Source organism: Scleropages formosus, chromosome 1 (genome assembly GCF_900964775.1).
Source record: "Scleropages formosus chromosome 1, fSclFor1.1, whole genome shotgun sequence".
Lineage (NCBI taxonomy): Eukaryota > Metazoa > Chordata > Actinopteri > Osteoglossiformes > Osteoglossidae > Scleropages > Scleropages formosus.
The window spans coordinates 34730333-34747295 of NC_041806.1; the positions used below are offsets into that span (position 1 = coordinate 34730333).

The window sequence follows — 16963 nt, forward strand, 5'->3', positions numbered from 1 at the left end:
GATGTAGAGAAGCACCGAAAGTACCGTGTTGTGCCACCTTCTCCATTCTAATCGTATTGAATTGTGGTGAGGTATGTTTGGGTACCTTTCCGTATGTGGAAAAAGTAATGTTTAGGCTTAGCATGTACAGGCTAATGCAAAAGAAGCTGTAATGTTAGCACATTCTCCATGGATTTGTCTACCAGTCCCACTTCTGCACGATGCGAGGTAAAGTGGTTTTGGTCTTTGACACTTCACCTACATTCACTGCCTTTTAAACTCTTGCTCACCGCTGGAGTTTAGGCACATTTGTAGATAGTTATGCAATTTTAATGCTGTTCTCATTAGTGCTTTTCCTCTCTCTTCCCTAGGCTTACAACATCCATGTCAATGGGGTCCTGCACTGCCGGGTTCGCTACAGTGAGCTGCTGGGTCTTCATGAGCAGGTGATGACAGAATTGCCTGAGTACGCTACCTGTTCCACGTGTAAATTGCAGTGCTCCAACAAACAGCCAGGAGCCATATTCTACAGCTTGCTGGATCTGACGTGTCCCGTGTTGAATCCAGAAGTGATGAAGTCGGTCAGCACAATGGAGGGAAAATGTTGGAGGAAGTAGTAATAAAATAATGGTTAAGAATGATAGATTGCCTAATAAACAAAAAAGTGCCTTGCAGAACTTGATGATTACTGCAGGTTACAGCCTGTTTTCCTGAAAAAAGTAATTTAGTTTAATGGTTAAATATTTTTTGCAGAGTGCACTAATCTAATATATGTTATGTAGGACTGGTAGAAGTGCTAGTGACAAGTTTGTCTACATTGCATATTTAAAGCAGCAAATATCTAACTTAATGCAGAGTGTGAGAGCCTTTTAACACTGCAATTTGAATGATGCATGTGAAGTCTATGATATCACATCATGTTGCAGCACCCTTCCTTTGTCAGAAAAGTTTTTCAATGCCAAGGGAGTCTTAATTGTGAGGGTTTTGAATTCATATTTATATAGATGACACCTTTGTGCAAGGTGGCTTACAACATTAGGTTTGTACTTTAAGGTACTCGATGACAAACTCATTTTCATTTATTCATTTAGCAGGCCCTTTTCTCTAAAGTGATGTATATCAGAAATAATACAAAAGTGCATTACACCAGCAGATATCTACATGCAAGGCCTGGGTTAATGTAGCAGGGAAATTTAGTAGCAGTCCAGGGTAAGTACCTTGATCACGGGTACTATAATTGAATTTTACAGTTAAAAATGTTATATTACCGTAACCTGTTATGTGTCCTTTGGGCTCAAATCATTGTCTTCACCCATGATACCCCATCAGAAAATGTTCTAGGGGAACATGACACTTTTCAGGAAACCTGCTGTAAAAGAAATTGAAGTGACTTTCTTGCTGAATAGGGAGGAAAAAAATGAGAGCAACAGTTTCTCCATAGGACTCACTGCTGTTGTGAGTGATTTGCGTTCTGCTTACTCAGCCTTCTTTGGGTGGAGGCGGCCTGCTGCGGCAAGCCTTGAACTTTAGCCTTGCTTTATCCATCCTTCTAGCCACAGCATCAGCATATCTGTGAAAACCTCTGGTTTTAGGTAAGGTATCCTGCCTATATGGGTAGAGTTAGAGAGGAAAGGGGGGAAAAAAGATGCCTCTGTTGTCAAGGTTGTTTTCCAGTTCAGCAGCTGCTGTTGCTAGGTAACAGGGTATACGAGGTGGGACTTTTCAGTCTGTGTTTGCATCAGACCAAGTCGGATCAGATTCTATCCCTTTAGGGGTTGCCGTGGTGCAGGGATGCAGTCAACCCTTGGGTTAATGCTTCCCTACCAATTAAAGCTGCCAAATTTAGAATACTAATCGTGCCTCCTAAAGACTGGTGTCTGCATTTTCCAGACTCATTTTTTTGCAGTCACTTCCTGTCTTGCAAAAAACAACTTGTTTTCCTTATAAGCAGATTTTAAACACATTAACACTTACTGCATGAGGAATAATATACATCATTGCTGGTGAGTGATGCGTATGTGCCTATAATGAGATCCCCATAAGTGTTGCATCAGCTCTCATTGGTGGTGTTGGGCAGGTAGGTGTCAGATGCAAATTCATATGTTGAGAGACGCTGCTTTCATTTGTGCTTTTCCCGTGTTCGCTGTATTGATGGCAACTTATGTATCAGGGCTATGCTTCATTGGTTGCTAACAAAATATCACCTTGCTTTCTTTTTCCATCTAATCTTTCTCATTGTTCCGTCTCATCCGTTATAGTTACGTTTCACTCGTAGTAAGTAATTAGAGCAAAGTATTCTGTAAAGAACACAAGTATTTTTTTCCCCTGTTTGTAATGTTTGTCTACTGTCATATAATGCTGTGAAGTACAATTTTGTGACCTTTGCCAAGACTTCCTGTGATGGTGATTGTCACAAAGTGCAAGTCAACATCAAGTGGTGCAGGATCTATGTTAGCTGTGCTGTTTGGGAGCTGGACCCTAGCCCCTGTTAAACACATTCTGCTGAACCTCTGGGCCAAATGGCTCTTTTTGCCTCCTCAGATAAAGAAGGAGTATGGCAGCAATGTGGTGCCTTCCTTTCCTCCAAAGAAAATCTTTACTCTCACGCCGGCCGAGGTGGAACAGAGGCGGGAGCAGCTGGAGAAGTACATGCAGGCTGGTGAGAGAAGTCGCTCCTGTGCTAATTCTATGCATGCTGTATGTTGCTTGCTGCTATACTTGTGTACAGGTACTTGCAGCATTGTAAGTCTGTGGTGAGTTCCCTTGGGGAGGGAAATGCAGAAGTCCTCAGTCAGGGATCCAGACTTGCAGTGTGTTGGTATCAGTACTGGACCCCAAATCTGTTTAACGCTGGAAAACATGGTGGCGGCTTCATATTTATTTATTTATTTTTTTTTTTTTGAATCTCAGTAGCAAAGTAAATACAAGATGAGTGTCTATATGGTGGTCTGAGACCTGTGCCTGGATTCTCAATGCTTGTTGGGTCTCAGTCTGATATGGCTCTGTGGATTTACAAATCTGCAGTGACTCAGCTCTCTGGACTGCATTATTAGTTTTTACCATCCTTTGAATTGCAGAATATTAACACCATTGACTATAATTTCCTGTATGTGGATGTCTCGGTGGTGCTGAGTTGGTGTGGAAAGGTTCGTATAAAGATAGAAATGAGTTGAATCGGCAGCATCACACTCCATTTATATAATGCGCTTGTGCTCTGGCACTTTCCTCAGAACAAGCTAACCCTTGTTTGGCATATTTGCTCTCAGTCTGGGAATATCCTGCCTGTTCCTTCACAGACCAGGCATTTAATTACATCATGGTTCAACATGGGTATGGAAAATTAACTGGTACAAACACATAATCAGCACGGATGTATAAGTTACGTGATTGTATAATTGGAGTGTGGAGAGTTTGAATGGAGAGACCTAATTGCAATCCTTTTTCAGCCTGATGAATATGAAACTAAACACTGGCTGCCTTCCAGGCCCCTCTCTGTTGCGCACACCCTTTCCTCACTTGTGCACCCAGTCCTGTAAACATGAATTGTGTGAAGATTTGATGGCACATTGGAAAACGTTCAGTTGTGCTAGTGGGCACTGAGCACCGTGACCTGGTCCCGGGAACAGTGCATCGAACCTGTAGGGTTCAGTTCAGTTTGCCAGTGAATCACTGAGGTGGCTTGGTGCCTCAGATTAACTCTTCTGTGCAGGGATTGTCATTTAGAATAGTTTATTAAATTACTGGTTCTTAGCTGGCTCCTTAGCTAATTATAACAGGCTATGAATGGGTAATTAATAGTTATTTCTTAATCATTTCATTTCTTGCCTATATCTCATCTGTCGTTTCCTCAGTTAAATTTCACTTGAATTAGATTTTTCTTTCAGCATAATGTGATGGAAATCAATTCAGTACAATTTCATATGGTGCCAAGGAGACCAGAGAACTGGAAATGTAATAATCTGTTACTCTAGTAAAAACTAATACTGTACATACTTATACAAAGGGTGAATGTGAGCTGTATGAATAAGATCTTTCAAATGGTCGTTGACATTCAGGTCTCTGGAATGGAGCCAACCATGATTTATTGGTTTTCCTTTTGTATGTGTCTGGTATCTTGCAGTGAAAACATTACTTCTAAGTGGGAATATTCGTACGATCCACAGATGTTTGCCATTGCTACCAAGATGGTGAAGGTTAACTGTGCAGAAACTCATCACACATAATCGTTTTATCAATAGGAATAAAACGATGAATTGTATCACAGCACAAAAAGTAATCTATCAAAAGGTCTGTGTGTGTGTTACTTTTATTATTGTTTTATTGAATTGATGAGGTGACATCTTTGTCAAAGGTGATTTACAGGTGATTTAGGTGGGATTTGAACCTGAGTTGTTATGCTATGGGGCTGCTTATCAGCAAGATTCTGGCACTGAATTCTTCAGTTGGCTAGAACATGGTGACAATGTTAGAAGGCAGGGTAGCAGCTATTGCAGCCATGTTGTAATTTTTGTTGTGCCATTAATGCCCCCTTCTGTCCTCTCCACCCACATGTCTGCCGCCAACCTCACAGTGCGCCAGGATCCTGTACTCGGTGCCAGCGAGTTGTTTAACAGCTTCCTGCGAAAGGCACAGCAGGTAGGTGTCAATTGCTTTCATCTGCCTGGTGTTGGCTCGATGAGGTGCAGTAAATCTTTATTTTTTTCCCCCTTCAATCCCCCCCCCCCACACAGTTTTGGCAGTTTTTAGCATGAAGTGTCTGTCTCACATTCTACAGGTTTTACATCCCCTGGCATTCTCCCACCCACCAAATTCAGTGCCATCTGGTACTTTTATAACTTCTGGGTGCGATGAACTTGATGCACTTCGTTCAGTTTAACAATCCTTGTAAATTTATTCCTCTCCCCCCTGCAAGGCGTTACCCCGTACGCTGAGATTTAGTTGCTGATTTTGAAAACAAAACCAGAAAAAAGGATGCATTAGTACATTCTTTTTAAAAGGTCAAATACAGTTTCAGTCTTGACAAGATAAGCAACTTTGGATAGAAACTTTTTACAATATTTTTTTTTTTTGGTGCTCTCATTGCTAGAAGTGAACATTCATAGTTAAGTGTAGTTTTTTTTAGCTTGCTTTTGTATTACCAAGATTTTACTAACAAGGAAATATTATTTTGTGCATTTATTTAATACGTTATGCTTTTCCCCATTTATTCAGTTGGGTGCTTCCTCCAAAGGTGCTGTAGTAGGGCCTCTCCTCAGAAATACCCCATCAAACTTCATGTTACACGTTCATATTCTTTACTGTGCCACTTCTTGTCTACCCTGCAACCACCATGCTGATATTTTTTTTTTTAGTGCTGGTGAAGTCAGACTGGGAGGATGGCACTTCCTCCTGTGTTAATCATGTTAACCACACATGAGATCCACTAATGCATTTTTTGGAAAACCTGATGGCCCTGCGGTCTTCACCACTGGGAAGCCGCAGGTACAGAGAAAGCAATGAGTAGCTTCTCTCACCGTGTGTTGCTTTTGTATTTGATGTGGAAATCAAGGCCTACCTTATCGGTAGGAGAAATTCACACCGTGAACATGAAATATAAAGACATGAAACTGTCTGAGGTTTGTAAGGATTATATAAATGACCACCTGCACACAGTCAACTATTTTTAATTTCATAGCACTAAAGTAGGCGACACAGGCATAGTGTTGAATATACTTATGTTTGAATAGTACTAATTTGTGGAAGCTGGGAAGTTGTTTATAGAGCCCTACCCTTCTCCTTTTGAGTAAAAACTATCATTCTAGAAACAGTACTGCCCAGTATGCACTGGTTCCTGAACTTGCGAAACCGACAAATGGGAAGCCTGTGCCTTAATGTTTGTAGTTTCAAATTCAATTTTACTATTAAGTCCCGATTAAAATTGCACAGTATGGCTGTCCCTTAATTTATTCATTGGTTAGGGTCTTTAACTTATTATAAGATATATTAAAAAAAAAATCATGTTTGCATGCGTTATCGGTAACTTGTACATTGTTTTGTTTTTGGGCCTATTCTGGAAACAGTGTGTGAGGCAGGTTAGACTCTGGACAGGACTCTAATCCATTGCAGTCTGATGCTTATTATGTTTATATTTTATATTACTTTTCTATTTTAAGTAACATACTAAAATTAAAACTAATTTCAGATGGTTTAAAATTGAGCCAGCAATGGGTATTTTGATGGTTGCTTATCTCCCTGCACTTGAAGGACCCAAGTTTTAATCCCATTCACAGTTGGACTCTTCAGCAAGGCACTTCTCTTGAATTGCTCCAAGAAGATACAATGTGTTACACATTTATAGAGTAAGATAAGTTGCTTAGTCTAGAAACCTAATGTTATAAATCGGTTTGGTTAAAAGCATTGGCCAAACAAATCAATTAATGAAAATATGTAATCTCAACTATGTGTTCAATCCCAGTTCTTCATTAATTTTTGCACATAAACATGGCTTATTGGTCTGCTTCCTGACACTTTTTCTACAACAAAAGTGTGATGTCCATCATTTTGTTTTACAGGTTAGCTTCTGGGAAAAAAAAAAAAATCTTCATATAGTTACAATAAAAACACTGGGTAATTAATTTAAAATGCCTGAAAAAACCTTCTCTCCACAATCTCCTGTTGAGTGTTTACACATCAGCTTGCAGCGTTTGTCATGTTATTGATTACAAATAGGGACAGAGACCAGACTTGAGCTGTAAATTCAGTGGAAGTAAGTTTTTTTTCTTTTTTCTTTTTTTTTTTTTAAAATCTAGTTCCAGGGTACTGTTCTTTTTTGAGTGCCTTTTTACTGCCATCTAATGGCTGGACATGGAAACTCAGATTGCTTTCCCTTTGCAGCGGAATTTTCTTTAAGCAAATAGTGGTGTTTAACGAAAAATAATGCACAGGGCAAATGTTCTGTGCTAACATCTGTAACATGAGGACCCACTGTACTACATGTTACATACCTTAAATTCAGTATGATATTTTGTGTAACTTTGATATGATTTAACAATTTAAGTATCCTGTTTATACCAGCATTATAAAATGAAAATGAATAAATGCTGTTACTTTCCATCTGCTCCCAGGGTAGCCTCTCATAGCAGTGCCTCACGTGTTAAATACTGCACTTGTGCCAATTCTGGCATCAATGTTGAATAGGTAGTTTGGGTTTTGTATTTTCATCCTTGGAAAACTTTTTGATGTTGGAGTGACTGATGTGGTCACTCTGCTTTGCAGGAAACTCAGCAGATCCCTACAGAGGAGGTCCAGCTAGAGGTATACCTGTCCAATGGGCAGAAAGTCAAGGTCAACATCCTCACATCTGACCAGACAGAGGATGTTCTGGAGGTACAGTTGTTGTTGTGACTGATATTCTTTCATTACTGTGTAGTGGGTTTTTTCTTCCCCTTTCCATTTTTTCTTATGTACAGGAGTCCTGCTGGACGCATTCTGCTTGTTGCTTATTCACCATGTGCCACCTTTGTAAACATTCCTCTTCAGGAATGTGCTTAATGTGTCCAGGATGTTCTTACGGCTGAAGTTGCATACAGCACTGATTTTTGTTTTTATTTAGCTTTGTGCTGTTTTTGTCAAAACAGCATTGTGATTGGTGTGTTTGGTTTAATTCCATATTTTGTTGTTTTCCCAAAAGTTCCCCTCCGATAAACAAGAAGTTCAGCCGAGACCACATTCTGGTTAGCTATGCGTGTTTTTCCTTCCGTAGGAGAGTGCAACAGCTGCCCAACTACTTAATGAAATTCCATCTCCTGAAATTGAATGTTTTTGGGGTAATCAAATTTGGACTTGTACTGTGGAAGATGCCTGCTGAGTGCTGTGGAAGTACTGTATGTTGGTAAATGTACTATGTGTTTGTAAATGCATATTTGTTTTGAAGGGGATTTAGTACTACCAGTGAAATATGCAGCTCTGTCACTTTTACAGTAAATTATGGCCTTCATATTGACCTGTCATGGCTGGCATTAATGTGACTTCTTGCCATAAATTCAGAAAAATGACACCACTTCTGGCCTAATTCGCCACTGTGGCTTTGCTGTTGTCATTTCATCTGTAAACAGTCCTGATGCATTTCTGGCATCTCTGGTAAATGGCACATTTAACATCTAAATGGTCTTTGTAAGAAAATGTTCTTGAGGTTTCTGATATATTCAGGGCAAGACAAATATAAGGACAACCTAAAGGGGAAAACAGCTTTTCGGCAGTTGATAAATTTGTCAACGATTCTGCAGAACCTTGCTTTGTTTTTCAGTTTGGTCTGACTGAGTAGACAGAACTGATCACAAGGTCTCTTGATCCAAGAATAAAGGGCAGGGAAGCAAACCAGAATTTTCTCCGAATCCTCTTAATAGAAAACTACAGCATTGTGCAAAGAAAAATCCTTTTGTGGCTCCAGCACATCAAAAGATTGGTGCAATGCCTAAGGAAAGATTTTGGTTTTTGTAATATGTATTTTGTTGAATATGTTTTTTGTTCAGTTCTTTCTGCCACAGTGTCTTCACCAAAAACTGTTTTTCAGGACTGTCTAATGATAATAGTCCCTCTGTCTCTCATTTAAAGTTTCTGACTTATCACATAACAGACTTTAGACACAAAAAAAATCTGCCCACTGACAGTAGGAAATTTGTGATCCACAGGCCGTAGCATTGAAGTTGGGTCTGCCAGATGAGCTGGTGGGGTACTTCAGCCTCTTCCTAGTTCGGGAGGGCTCTGATGGCAGTTGCACATGTGAGTATTTCACCTCTCGGTGTGGAAATGAACACCCAGACAACTCGGTGTCAGTATCCTCCATGGTTTGTCCTTGTCCCTCTTCATGGCTTCGCTATGGGATTTTTGTGTTTCTCATCCAATTCATGCTCCTTCATACCCCTGTTGTGATCCATTAAATACTTTGCTACACATGGGGCTAAAGTGTCTTTACTGCCATGGTTTATCTTTTCCAAGCTGATATACAACCTGATGAGAAACACATGTGACCTCATATTTCCAGCTACAGCTTGCAGATGTTTCTCTGTTGCCTAAAGCATTGCAGTGACCTCAGTGAACCACTTGACAGCCACTTTTGGCCTGGAATGCAATGTAATAAGAGTGGCTTATCTTCTAACACAGACACTTGGACGAAAGTGCACCACTATGTCATAAACAGACTCTTCTGCCTTAGCAGTGTCATTTGTCATTGCGGGATCTGAGTTAAACTGCAAAAGGGAGACTTGTTGCGTAATACCTGGTCGGGAGGCAGGCCAGGAATGCACTGATGGTCCACCATACGTGAAAAGGGAATGCGTTTGTGCTTATTTGCGGATGTGAACTAGATGGTTGGGTTGCTGTTCGATGTGAATAAAGTCTTCGACAAACACACAGGGGAAAGCTGCTGTGAGCAATGCCTGATCAACTGCTATCCTCTGCCAGGAAATCTCCCGGGTTTCCTTTTTGACATATCACTGCCAAAGCCATTGTTTTTGACCTGAACGTTGCTCAAGATCACTTCCCTGACACATTTTATCCAAAGAAACTTGCTTATTTAATTACTGCTTTAATTGTTGCTGAATTTATGCTACAATTATTCATATTGGATAAGGTGTGGGCTGATACTACTACTACATAGTACTACTACATTAAGGTTGAGTCTACCAATGCCATGGGGAACGTTTGCTGTCATTGGTGGATGAACAGCAGATACAAGCAGGAGCTGAATTAATCCAGTCCTGCACCAGTTGTATTGTGTATATGTATTGCTGGTTCAATGTGTAAATGTAGGCAAAATTTGCTCTGCACTGTTTACATTTATTTAACAGATCATTTTCTTCAAAGTGATATACGACTCTAAGAAAACAAAAGTATGTTTTCGACAGCAGAGGGAAAGCTATAGATATGTGATTCTCAAAATAGTCGGTCTGATATCACCATTTCACCAGCATACGCTGAGTACCTGCATATAGAATTGATTGCGTCAAACATTTTTGGAAATGAAAAAATGTTTAAATTTCTAAAGGTAAAATGTTTTTCATAATATATAGAGGTATTCACTCTTCTTAATTTAGGAGATTTTGTTATGCTCTGCATGGCATAATAGTTAATGGGGCAGCTGGTAGCGTAGTGCTTAGAGCGAGTGCCTTTGGACCCAAAGGTCGCAGGTTTGAGCCTTACCTCAGGCTGTAGTACCCTTGAGCAAGGTACTTGCCCTGAATTGCTCCAGTAAAAATTACCCAGCTGTATAAATGGGTAAATAATTGTAACCTTAACGTTGTAAGTCACTTTGGAGAAAAGTGTCAACTAAATGAATAACTGTAATGGTACCTTATAACCCGAAAGGGCCTTGCTGTGCTACCTGTGAGCAAGGTGCTTAACATAAGTTGCTCTATTGAAATATCCAGGTACATAAGTAGGCTTGTGAGTTGCTTTGGACAAAAGCAGCTGTTACGAAATGAAGAATTACTTTACAGCAGTTGTGTTGGAATAACAGGAGAAAAGTGAGATGTCTTGTTGTTTAATACTAGTAGACATAGCGTGGATTTTGCTGCTGCTTACTTCTCTCAGGTCAGTCCCAGAGGACCCTGAGAAACTGTGGTCTGTTTATTTCTTTGTAGAAACTGTCATCTAGAACATTTTTTGACTCTGGTAAATGTGGGGCATATTAAAATTTGGATGGAGACTGTTTATGGGCTGCTTCTCTGAGAAGTTTGTAAAACCCGCTTGCGTATGTTTAGTGCAAAAAATATGCCGGTTGGGTGGAATTCGACTCTGCTGGGAGTGCAGTTTGGCGGTGGATGCTTGATAAATATGACCGATTTTACCCTCTTGCATTAAGGTGGCTCGCGCATTTGAAAAGAAAAGGCTTCATGGGGATTGTTCTTATCTCTCAACCTACAGACTATTTGGGGGGGAAAAGCTTTCCAGCCAGGAAAACTGTCTTCTGACTTTTAAGAAACAATTTCTCTGCACTGGCCTTTTGCTTCTGTAACTCTGTGTTGAGATGGCTGATGAAAACACCATCTTGGTATGCCTCTCTGTAGGCTCTTCTGTACCTTTGACTCAAAGGACCATGAGAGCTTTGCTGCCAGGTGGAATTCCTCCAGCTTTGAAGGCCTGCCTTGTCCTTTCCCCTGCACCAGCAACAGACAGAATTCCCTCCAGACCTGAAGTCCATCTTCAGAAGCACTGCTGAATCCGTTTTCATTGTATTTTGAAATACATTTTTTTTTTTCTGTGTCTGTAGAACCAAACTGTTTATAAATGCTAGTCTCATAACTCATCTATGAAGAGTCCCAGCTGAGAAAATGTGAACAAAACTGACCTATAACAATTGGCTTTTCGTCTTGGAAAATGTACTTTTTTACATGCTAGTACATGGTGATTCATTGTTTAGCATTGTCTTCCTGTTTCCTGAAATGGATTTTCCAGCCTTTCTACATGCTCATGCTTTCCTGCACTTGTCTGTAAACGTAGTCGCACAGAACCCGGAGCAGTTTGCCACACTTGCACTTTGTTCTCTTTGCTGAAAGGCAGGGCATTGTCTGTCCAATTCAGTTCCAGCTCTAATGGGATTTCTGGTTGTTGCTGTTCCTGGGGTTCTCATCAACTTGTCCTTGGCCACAGCACCCTCATCTGCTGCTGTCTTTCTGTCTTTGGCAAAATGCTCCAGTTGTGCGCAAGCTGCAGGAGTTTGAGCTGCCATATGTGTCGGTGACCAGCCTGCAGAACCCTGACTACCACGTCGTTCTCCGCAAAAGGTGAGATGTGAGCTGTGTCATTTGACCGAGACTTAAAGTATTCCTTCTCTGGATTTCTGTGTGTGGTTCAGAGCGACGCCAAACTCCCTCCTAAATAACAGGGCTCCATACCCTGTTCTCACCCCCCCCAAGCACACACACACTAGTTTTAAAGAGGTCAGTGTTTTTTTGACTGCAGTGACTTGGAGGAGCTCTGGCATCATCCTTGCAGGATCTCTTTGGTCAAAGTGAGACAAGCACCCCAGACATCTGAACAGGCTCGTCTTAGCTATGTGCACAGTGTGATACCAGTTTTCAAGTACATATTCTGCCATGGCATTAAATTTGGTTTAACAGATTCTGATTTATTTTTTGCTTGTTTTTGAACTTGTTTTCTGGTATTTAGGCGTATGCCCTGTAAGGGGCTACAAGAAAACGTCAACACAACTCGTGGGGGCCACTGGGCATCCTGTGTGTGGGGCAGTGTCCGGAACTGCTTCTTGTTCTCATTGGAATAATAAAAACCAGCAGGACACATCCTTGCTGCCTGGCCCCAACCCTTTGCCTTCCTTATTGCTCCCTTTATAGAAGGAGGTGCAGGGAGTGTTTCAATTTATTTATTTTGCAGACTCTTTTCTCCAAAGCAACTTACAACAGATACTATGTACTAGTGTTACTAGGCCACATACCTTATTCACCAAGGTGATTTACACTAGGTCACTCACCCATACATCAGTGGAACACTCTCTGCGTCACTCACACACTATGGGGGAACCTGAACAGTATGTCTTTGGGCTGTGGGAGGAAACCAGAGCACCCAGAGGAAACCCACACAGACATGGGGAGAACATGCAAACTCCACACAGACTGAGCAGGGATTTGATTCTTCTTTGTGTTAAACTCCTCCTTGAAGCAGAATGTTGGGTCTGTGGTTGCCTTTTTCCTGGGAGTCAGTACCTGTTAACTAGCCAGAACAAGTTGACATCTAGTCCTTCTGTTAGATGACAGATTCTGAAGAGGTTCCACATAGTGCTTAATTTTTATTTGGACTAAGTTATGTATTCCTGTAATGCAAAGTGGGAAACTTTGTTTTAACTTTGCATGCTGAGAAATGGTTTATCATAGCAGTTTAATTGTGAGGCGCTAATATAGGTGCTGAGCCAGGGAAAAGTGAAATTTTTGTTGGCTTGCATCATTGTGTTAGTCCTTCTGGCCATCTGTCACTTCTCCAGGCAAAATAAAAAGAAAAGTTTATTTAAACAAGGAGCTTTGTTAAACACTTCAGACACTGTGACACTGCTAGTGAATACATTCCAAATCATCAAAAATTTTGTCAAGTAAAATCTAGGTAAATGACTGGCTGGTACAGACTTAGCCTGCTTAGTCATGTCTCTTCATACTAACCCCCAAGCCCAGTGTTGGGTGTGTCGGCACGACTGCTCACCAGTGTTGAACTGACGTGCATTCTGTCAGCCTGGTTTCACAAAACGTCAGTTAGTTTTGTGTTGAATCCATTCCGTTTTAGCGAGTTTGATCAAGTGTGTCACTTTTGATGAGAGCCCCTGCTATGTGAGTAAAATGTGAATGCCAGCTTAAATATTGTATGCTTCAAAAATATGCTGATTTCAAGCCTGGTGAGCCATATTTGCCTGAGATGTACATTTCCTGAATTTTCACTTAATATTTCTGTTGTCTTATATGTCTAGTGAACAAAGCATCTTGTGAATTTAAGAAATTAAAGCAGCTAACAAATTCCAGTGTCTACAGTTCACTTTATTTACACCCCAGTACTTTGGAGATTTTTCCTGATTATTTTTCTGTCATCTTTTAGCTACTGGGATTCAGCCTATGACAGTGATGTGATGGAAAACAGGGTTGGCCTGAACTTGCTGTATGCCCAGGTAAGTGTGTACTAGATTGCACTGTGATTCAGGTAAGGACAGAGATCCTTAGGAGCAGGTTTGTCAATGAACCATGGTGTTCTCAACCTTCTCCCTCTTCAGTATTCAGCAGAAATTATCCTTTTTTTTTTTTTTTTTTTTTTTTTCTTTTTTTTTTTTTTGTTGAAGGTGACTCAATGTTTAATGTAGGCATCCCGTGGTCCTTCACCAGATTAAGCACTTAACACACGTATTGACTTTGTATGTTTTAGTAATTGTTCCTTTTAAAGTTTAGAAAATGAACATCTGGCAAGTTACACAGCCTGCTGTTGATATGTTGGATTATTATAACAATTGGCTGAGCTGCTGCTGTAAAAATGCTGTTGGCTGATCTCTTTGCACAAGTACCAGACTTGATATCGTAGGTTAGGAATGTTCAAAGTCAGAAGGTTAACTCTTTAAAGCTGTACTGTGATCTACATTACATGATGTTGTTTGGAACTAAAGTCTATTCTGTTAATGGGAGTTTTTCTAGCACACAGATTTCAGGGTGCGAAAAGTTTTTGCATCAGAAAGATTAAGATTGGGCAAGTAAAGAACACCTGTGGACATTTCCAGGTGTGTGCTTGTATTCAGACATACTACAGGGTGTGTGGGGAAAAGTGAGCTTATTGTAACTTCCACGGGACTGCAGCAGATGGAGAACCTGTCAGTGGAAAATGTGGAGAGGGTTTGGCAAGGGTTCGAACTGCAGCGCTCTCTTCACAGGTGAATGGAAAATATGGACTTGTTACTGCTCAGATTGTCTTGTGAAAGATTTGTGATGGGTAGCAATATCACGTTGATTGTTCTGGAATCTAAGGTTGTGAAGGGTGAGTCTATGGTAGGGTTAGTTACATGAATTTGTTGTTGGATGCGCTTCAGTGCTGCTTGTCCCTGTGTCTTGCTACTGTCAGACACAGTAGACTTTTAAGATAATTCTTCAGTTTCAATTTAAAAAGATTTATATAATTCTATAAAAATAGAAACCACTGCTGGATGAGCCCATCAGATAATGTTGTTCTAAGCACATGAGAGATGACTGTTTCGGATTAGGACTGGGATAAGTGGTTTCCAGCCAGTTGTGAAGGAAATTTACGTCTATGGGCTGCTTTTTAAAGCACATGCTGAAAAATGGTGTGAATCATTGGTTTGAGCTTAATGTGTGTTCAGGTAATGCTGTGCAGAGAGCAGAAGGAAATGTATTTTTGGCTGAGGAGCCAGCTTATTAGAATTAGAAGAGGAATTACTCTGTGATGTGGTCTGTTCAGATTGGCTGAGTCTGAGTGCATGAGAGAATATTGAAATGCCTTAAAATGGGCTCAATTTAAATTCTTCATTATACTAAATGTGCTATTAAGCAGGAGAAAGTTAAACCATGTTTACATTTCCATCAGACGGTGTCCGATATCGAGCGAGGCTGGATCTTGGTTAATAAAGAGCAACACCGGCAACTCAAATCTCTCCAGGAGAAAGGCTCCAAGAAAGAGGTCAGAATGATCTTCAAACATGAAAATGCCACCTGTTGGTCCTTGTGGAAAAATATTTATTTTCCCATTTGCTTTGGGTTCAGTTTATCCGCCTGGCTCAGACACTGAAGTACTTTGGCTACATCAAGTTTGACCCCTGCATCACAGACTTCCCAGAGAAGGGCTGCCATGTCATCGTCAGCGCTGGCAACAATGAGCTCAACTTCCATGTCAAGCTGCCGAATGACCAGATGAAGGAAGGCAGCTTCAAGGTCACACGCATGAGGTGCTGGCGTGTCACATCCTCTGTAAGTTCTTTTTTTCTTTTCTGCGCAGCTGTCTTCCTGTTTTTTGCTCTTTCATGGGCTACTGGGGGTCATTGTGCTTGAAAATGCTCAAGTTCTTTATGGAACTGCAGCACTGAGGGTGACCAGGCTAATTTCCCACCAGTACTCTAATGGCTTTATATGATGTAACATATGTGGTAAAAATCACTGGGGTGAGAGCTTCCATAAAGCATCGAAGTACACAGAGACAAGATGGTCTAAAAGTAATAGGAAATTTTTGCGTAAAACCTTTGTATTATTTGTACTGTATGTATTGGTGCCTGCCTGCACAGATTAGATCAGCCATCCCGGAATCCTCTTGGTAATACTGAGGCTTGCGAGGGTGTAATTGCCAACATTAAAAGGAAGCCTTCCATTACTCATTAGCCGCGTCTCAGAAGGAATCCGTTATCATTGTAACGACACTTCTGTTAATTGCTGCGTTGTTGTGGCGGCTCGGCAAGTATCGCACAGTCATCTGATCAAGAAGCTGTGGTCAGTCTGCAGTTTGGCTCAGAACAACAAGACTCGTTCCCGAGGGGAAGTGAAAACAGGCTTAGTTTTCATTTTCCAATCAGACTCGATGTAAATAACTCTTCTGGAGGCTTGGGTTTTATCGAGCCACTGGCAAGGCCACTCTAATGATGTGTGAAGAACACGTTTGAAAGCGGAGAGCTTCACAAAGCTGTGCAGTAGCGGTTGAGAGCACGCTGCAGGACTGGGAGCGCTTGCTGCTCTTATGATTGGGCTTTGATAATGAGCTTCCATACAAAAGGTCTTATTACTGGAGCGGAAGTTTCACATCGGGGAAGGGGACTGCAAGCACTAGGCTGGAGCTTAGTCTACATTCCTCTGTTTTTGTCATAGCTGCAGGATCCCTTCAGTGTTGCTTGTTGAAACTGAGTAAATGATTTTGCTTAATTGCTCAACAATTACCCCGTGTTCAGTAATGGATAACTTGCCTGTTGGCACACAGGGGCTTCCTCACATTACCATATACAAATTAAACCTGAGTACAGGGTTTTTTCAGAAAACATAAATGTTTTGACACTCAGCGTGTGCATATTTTATCATACTTTCAGTTGCAGTAGGTAGAGTAGTGGGTAAAGCTGCTACCTTGCACTTGAAAGACTCTAATTCAAATCCTACCTACTGTAGTACCTTTGCTCAAGGAAGGTCCTTACCCTGAATTGCTCCTGTAAAAACTAAGGAATACCAGAAGGTATGCTCAACTTGATATCTAAATTAAAATGATGGGCTTGGATGCTGGAATTTCAACACACGTGGGCTTAGGACAGACATTTTTGTATTGGTTTACTTTCTTCCAGTAAAAATAACCAGATGTGTAAATGGGTAAATTGTTGTACTGAAACATTTCAAGTTGGTTAGGAAAAAGCATCAACTAAATATGTACATTTCCAAATTTCCACTCAAAGGGAACATCTTTTAAAATTTCAAAGCTGCTTCATGTTTAGAGTGACCTGGATTCCACAATTGTTTTTGACATCATTTTGTTGTGTGTTTTTTTT

The 16963-nt window shown here is 40.8% G+C and overlaps 1 protein-coding gene across 2 annotated transcripts in view; it reads left to right on the top strand.

Annotated features, from left to right (window-relative positions):
- Positions 1 to 16963, top strand: part of snx17 (sorting nexin 17) — a 29009-nt gene that overhangs the window by 8019 nt on the left and 4027 nt on the right. For both annotated transcript variants that reach the window (XM_018735198.2, XM_018735199.2), the window contains exons 2-10: positions 351 to 425; positions 2521 to 2638; positions 4550 to 4614; positions 7234 to 7344; positions 8649 to 8739; positions 11654 to 11741; positions 13552 to 13621; positions 15037 to 15129; positions 15213 to 15416. In XM_018735198.2, coding sequence (XP_018590714.2) covers positions 351 to 425; positions 2521 to 2638; positions 4550 to 4614; positions 7234 to 7344; positions 8649 to 8739; positions 11654 to 11741; positions 13552 to 13621; positions 15037 to 15129; positions 15213 to 15416 — 915 coding nt within the window. The remainder of the gene's footprint in view (positions 1 to 350; positions 426 to 2520; positions 2639 to 4549; positions 4615 to 7233; positions 7345 to 8648; positions 8740 to 11653; positions 11742 to 13551; positions 13622 to 15036; positions 15130 to 15212; positions 15417 to 16963) is intronic.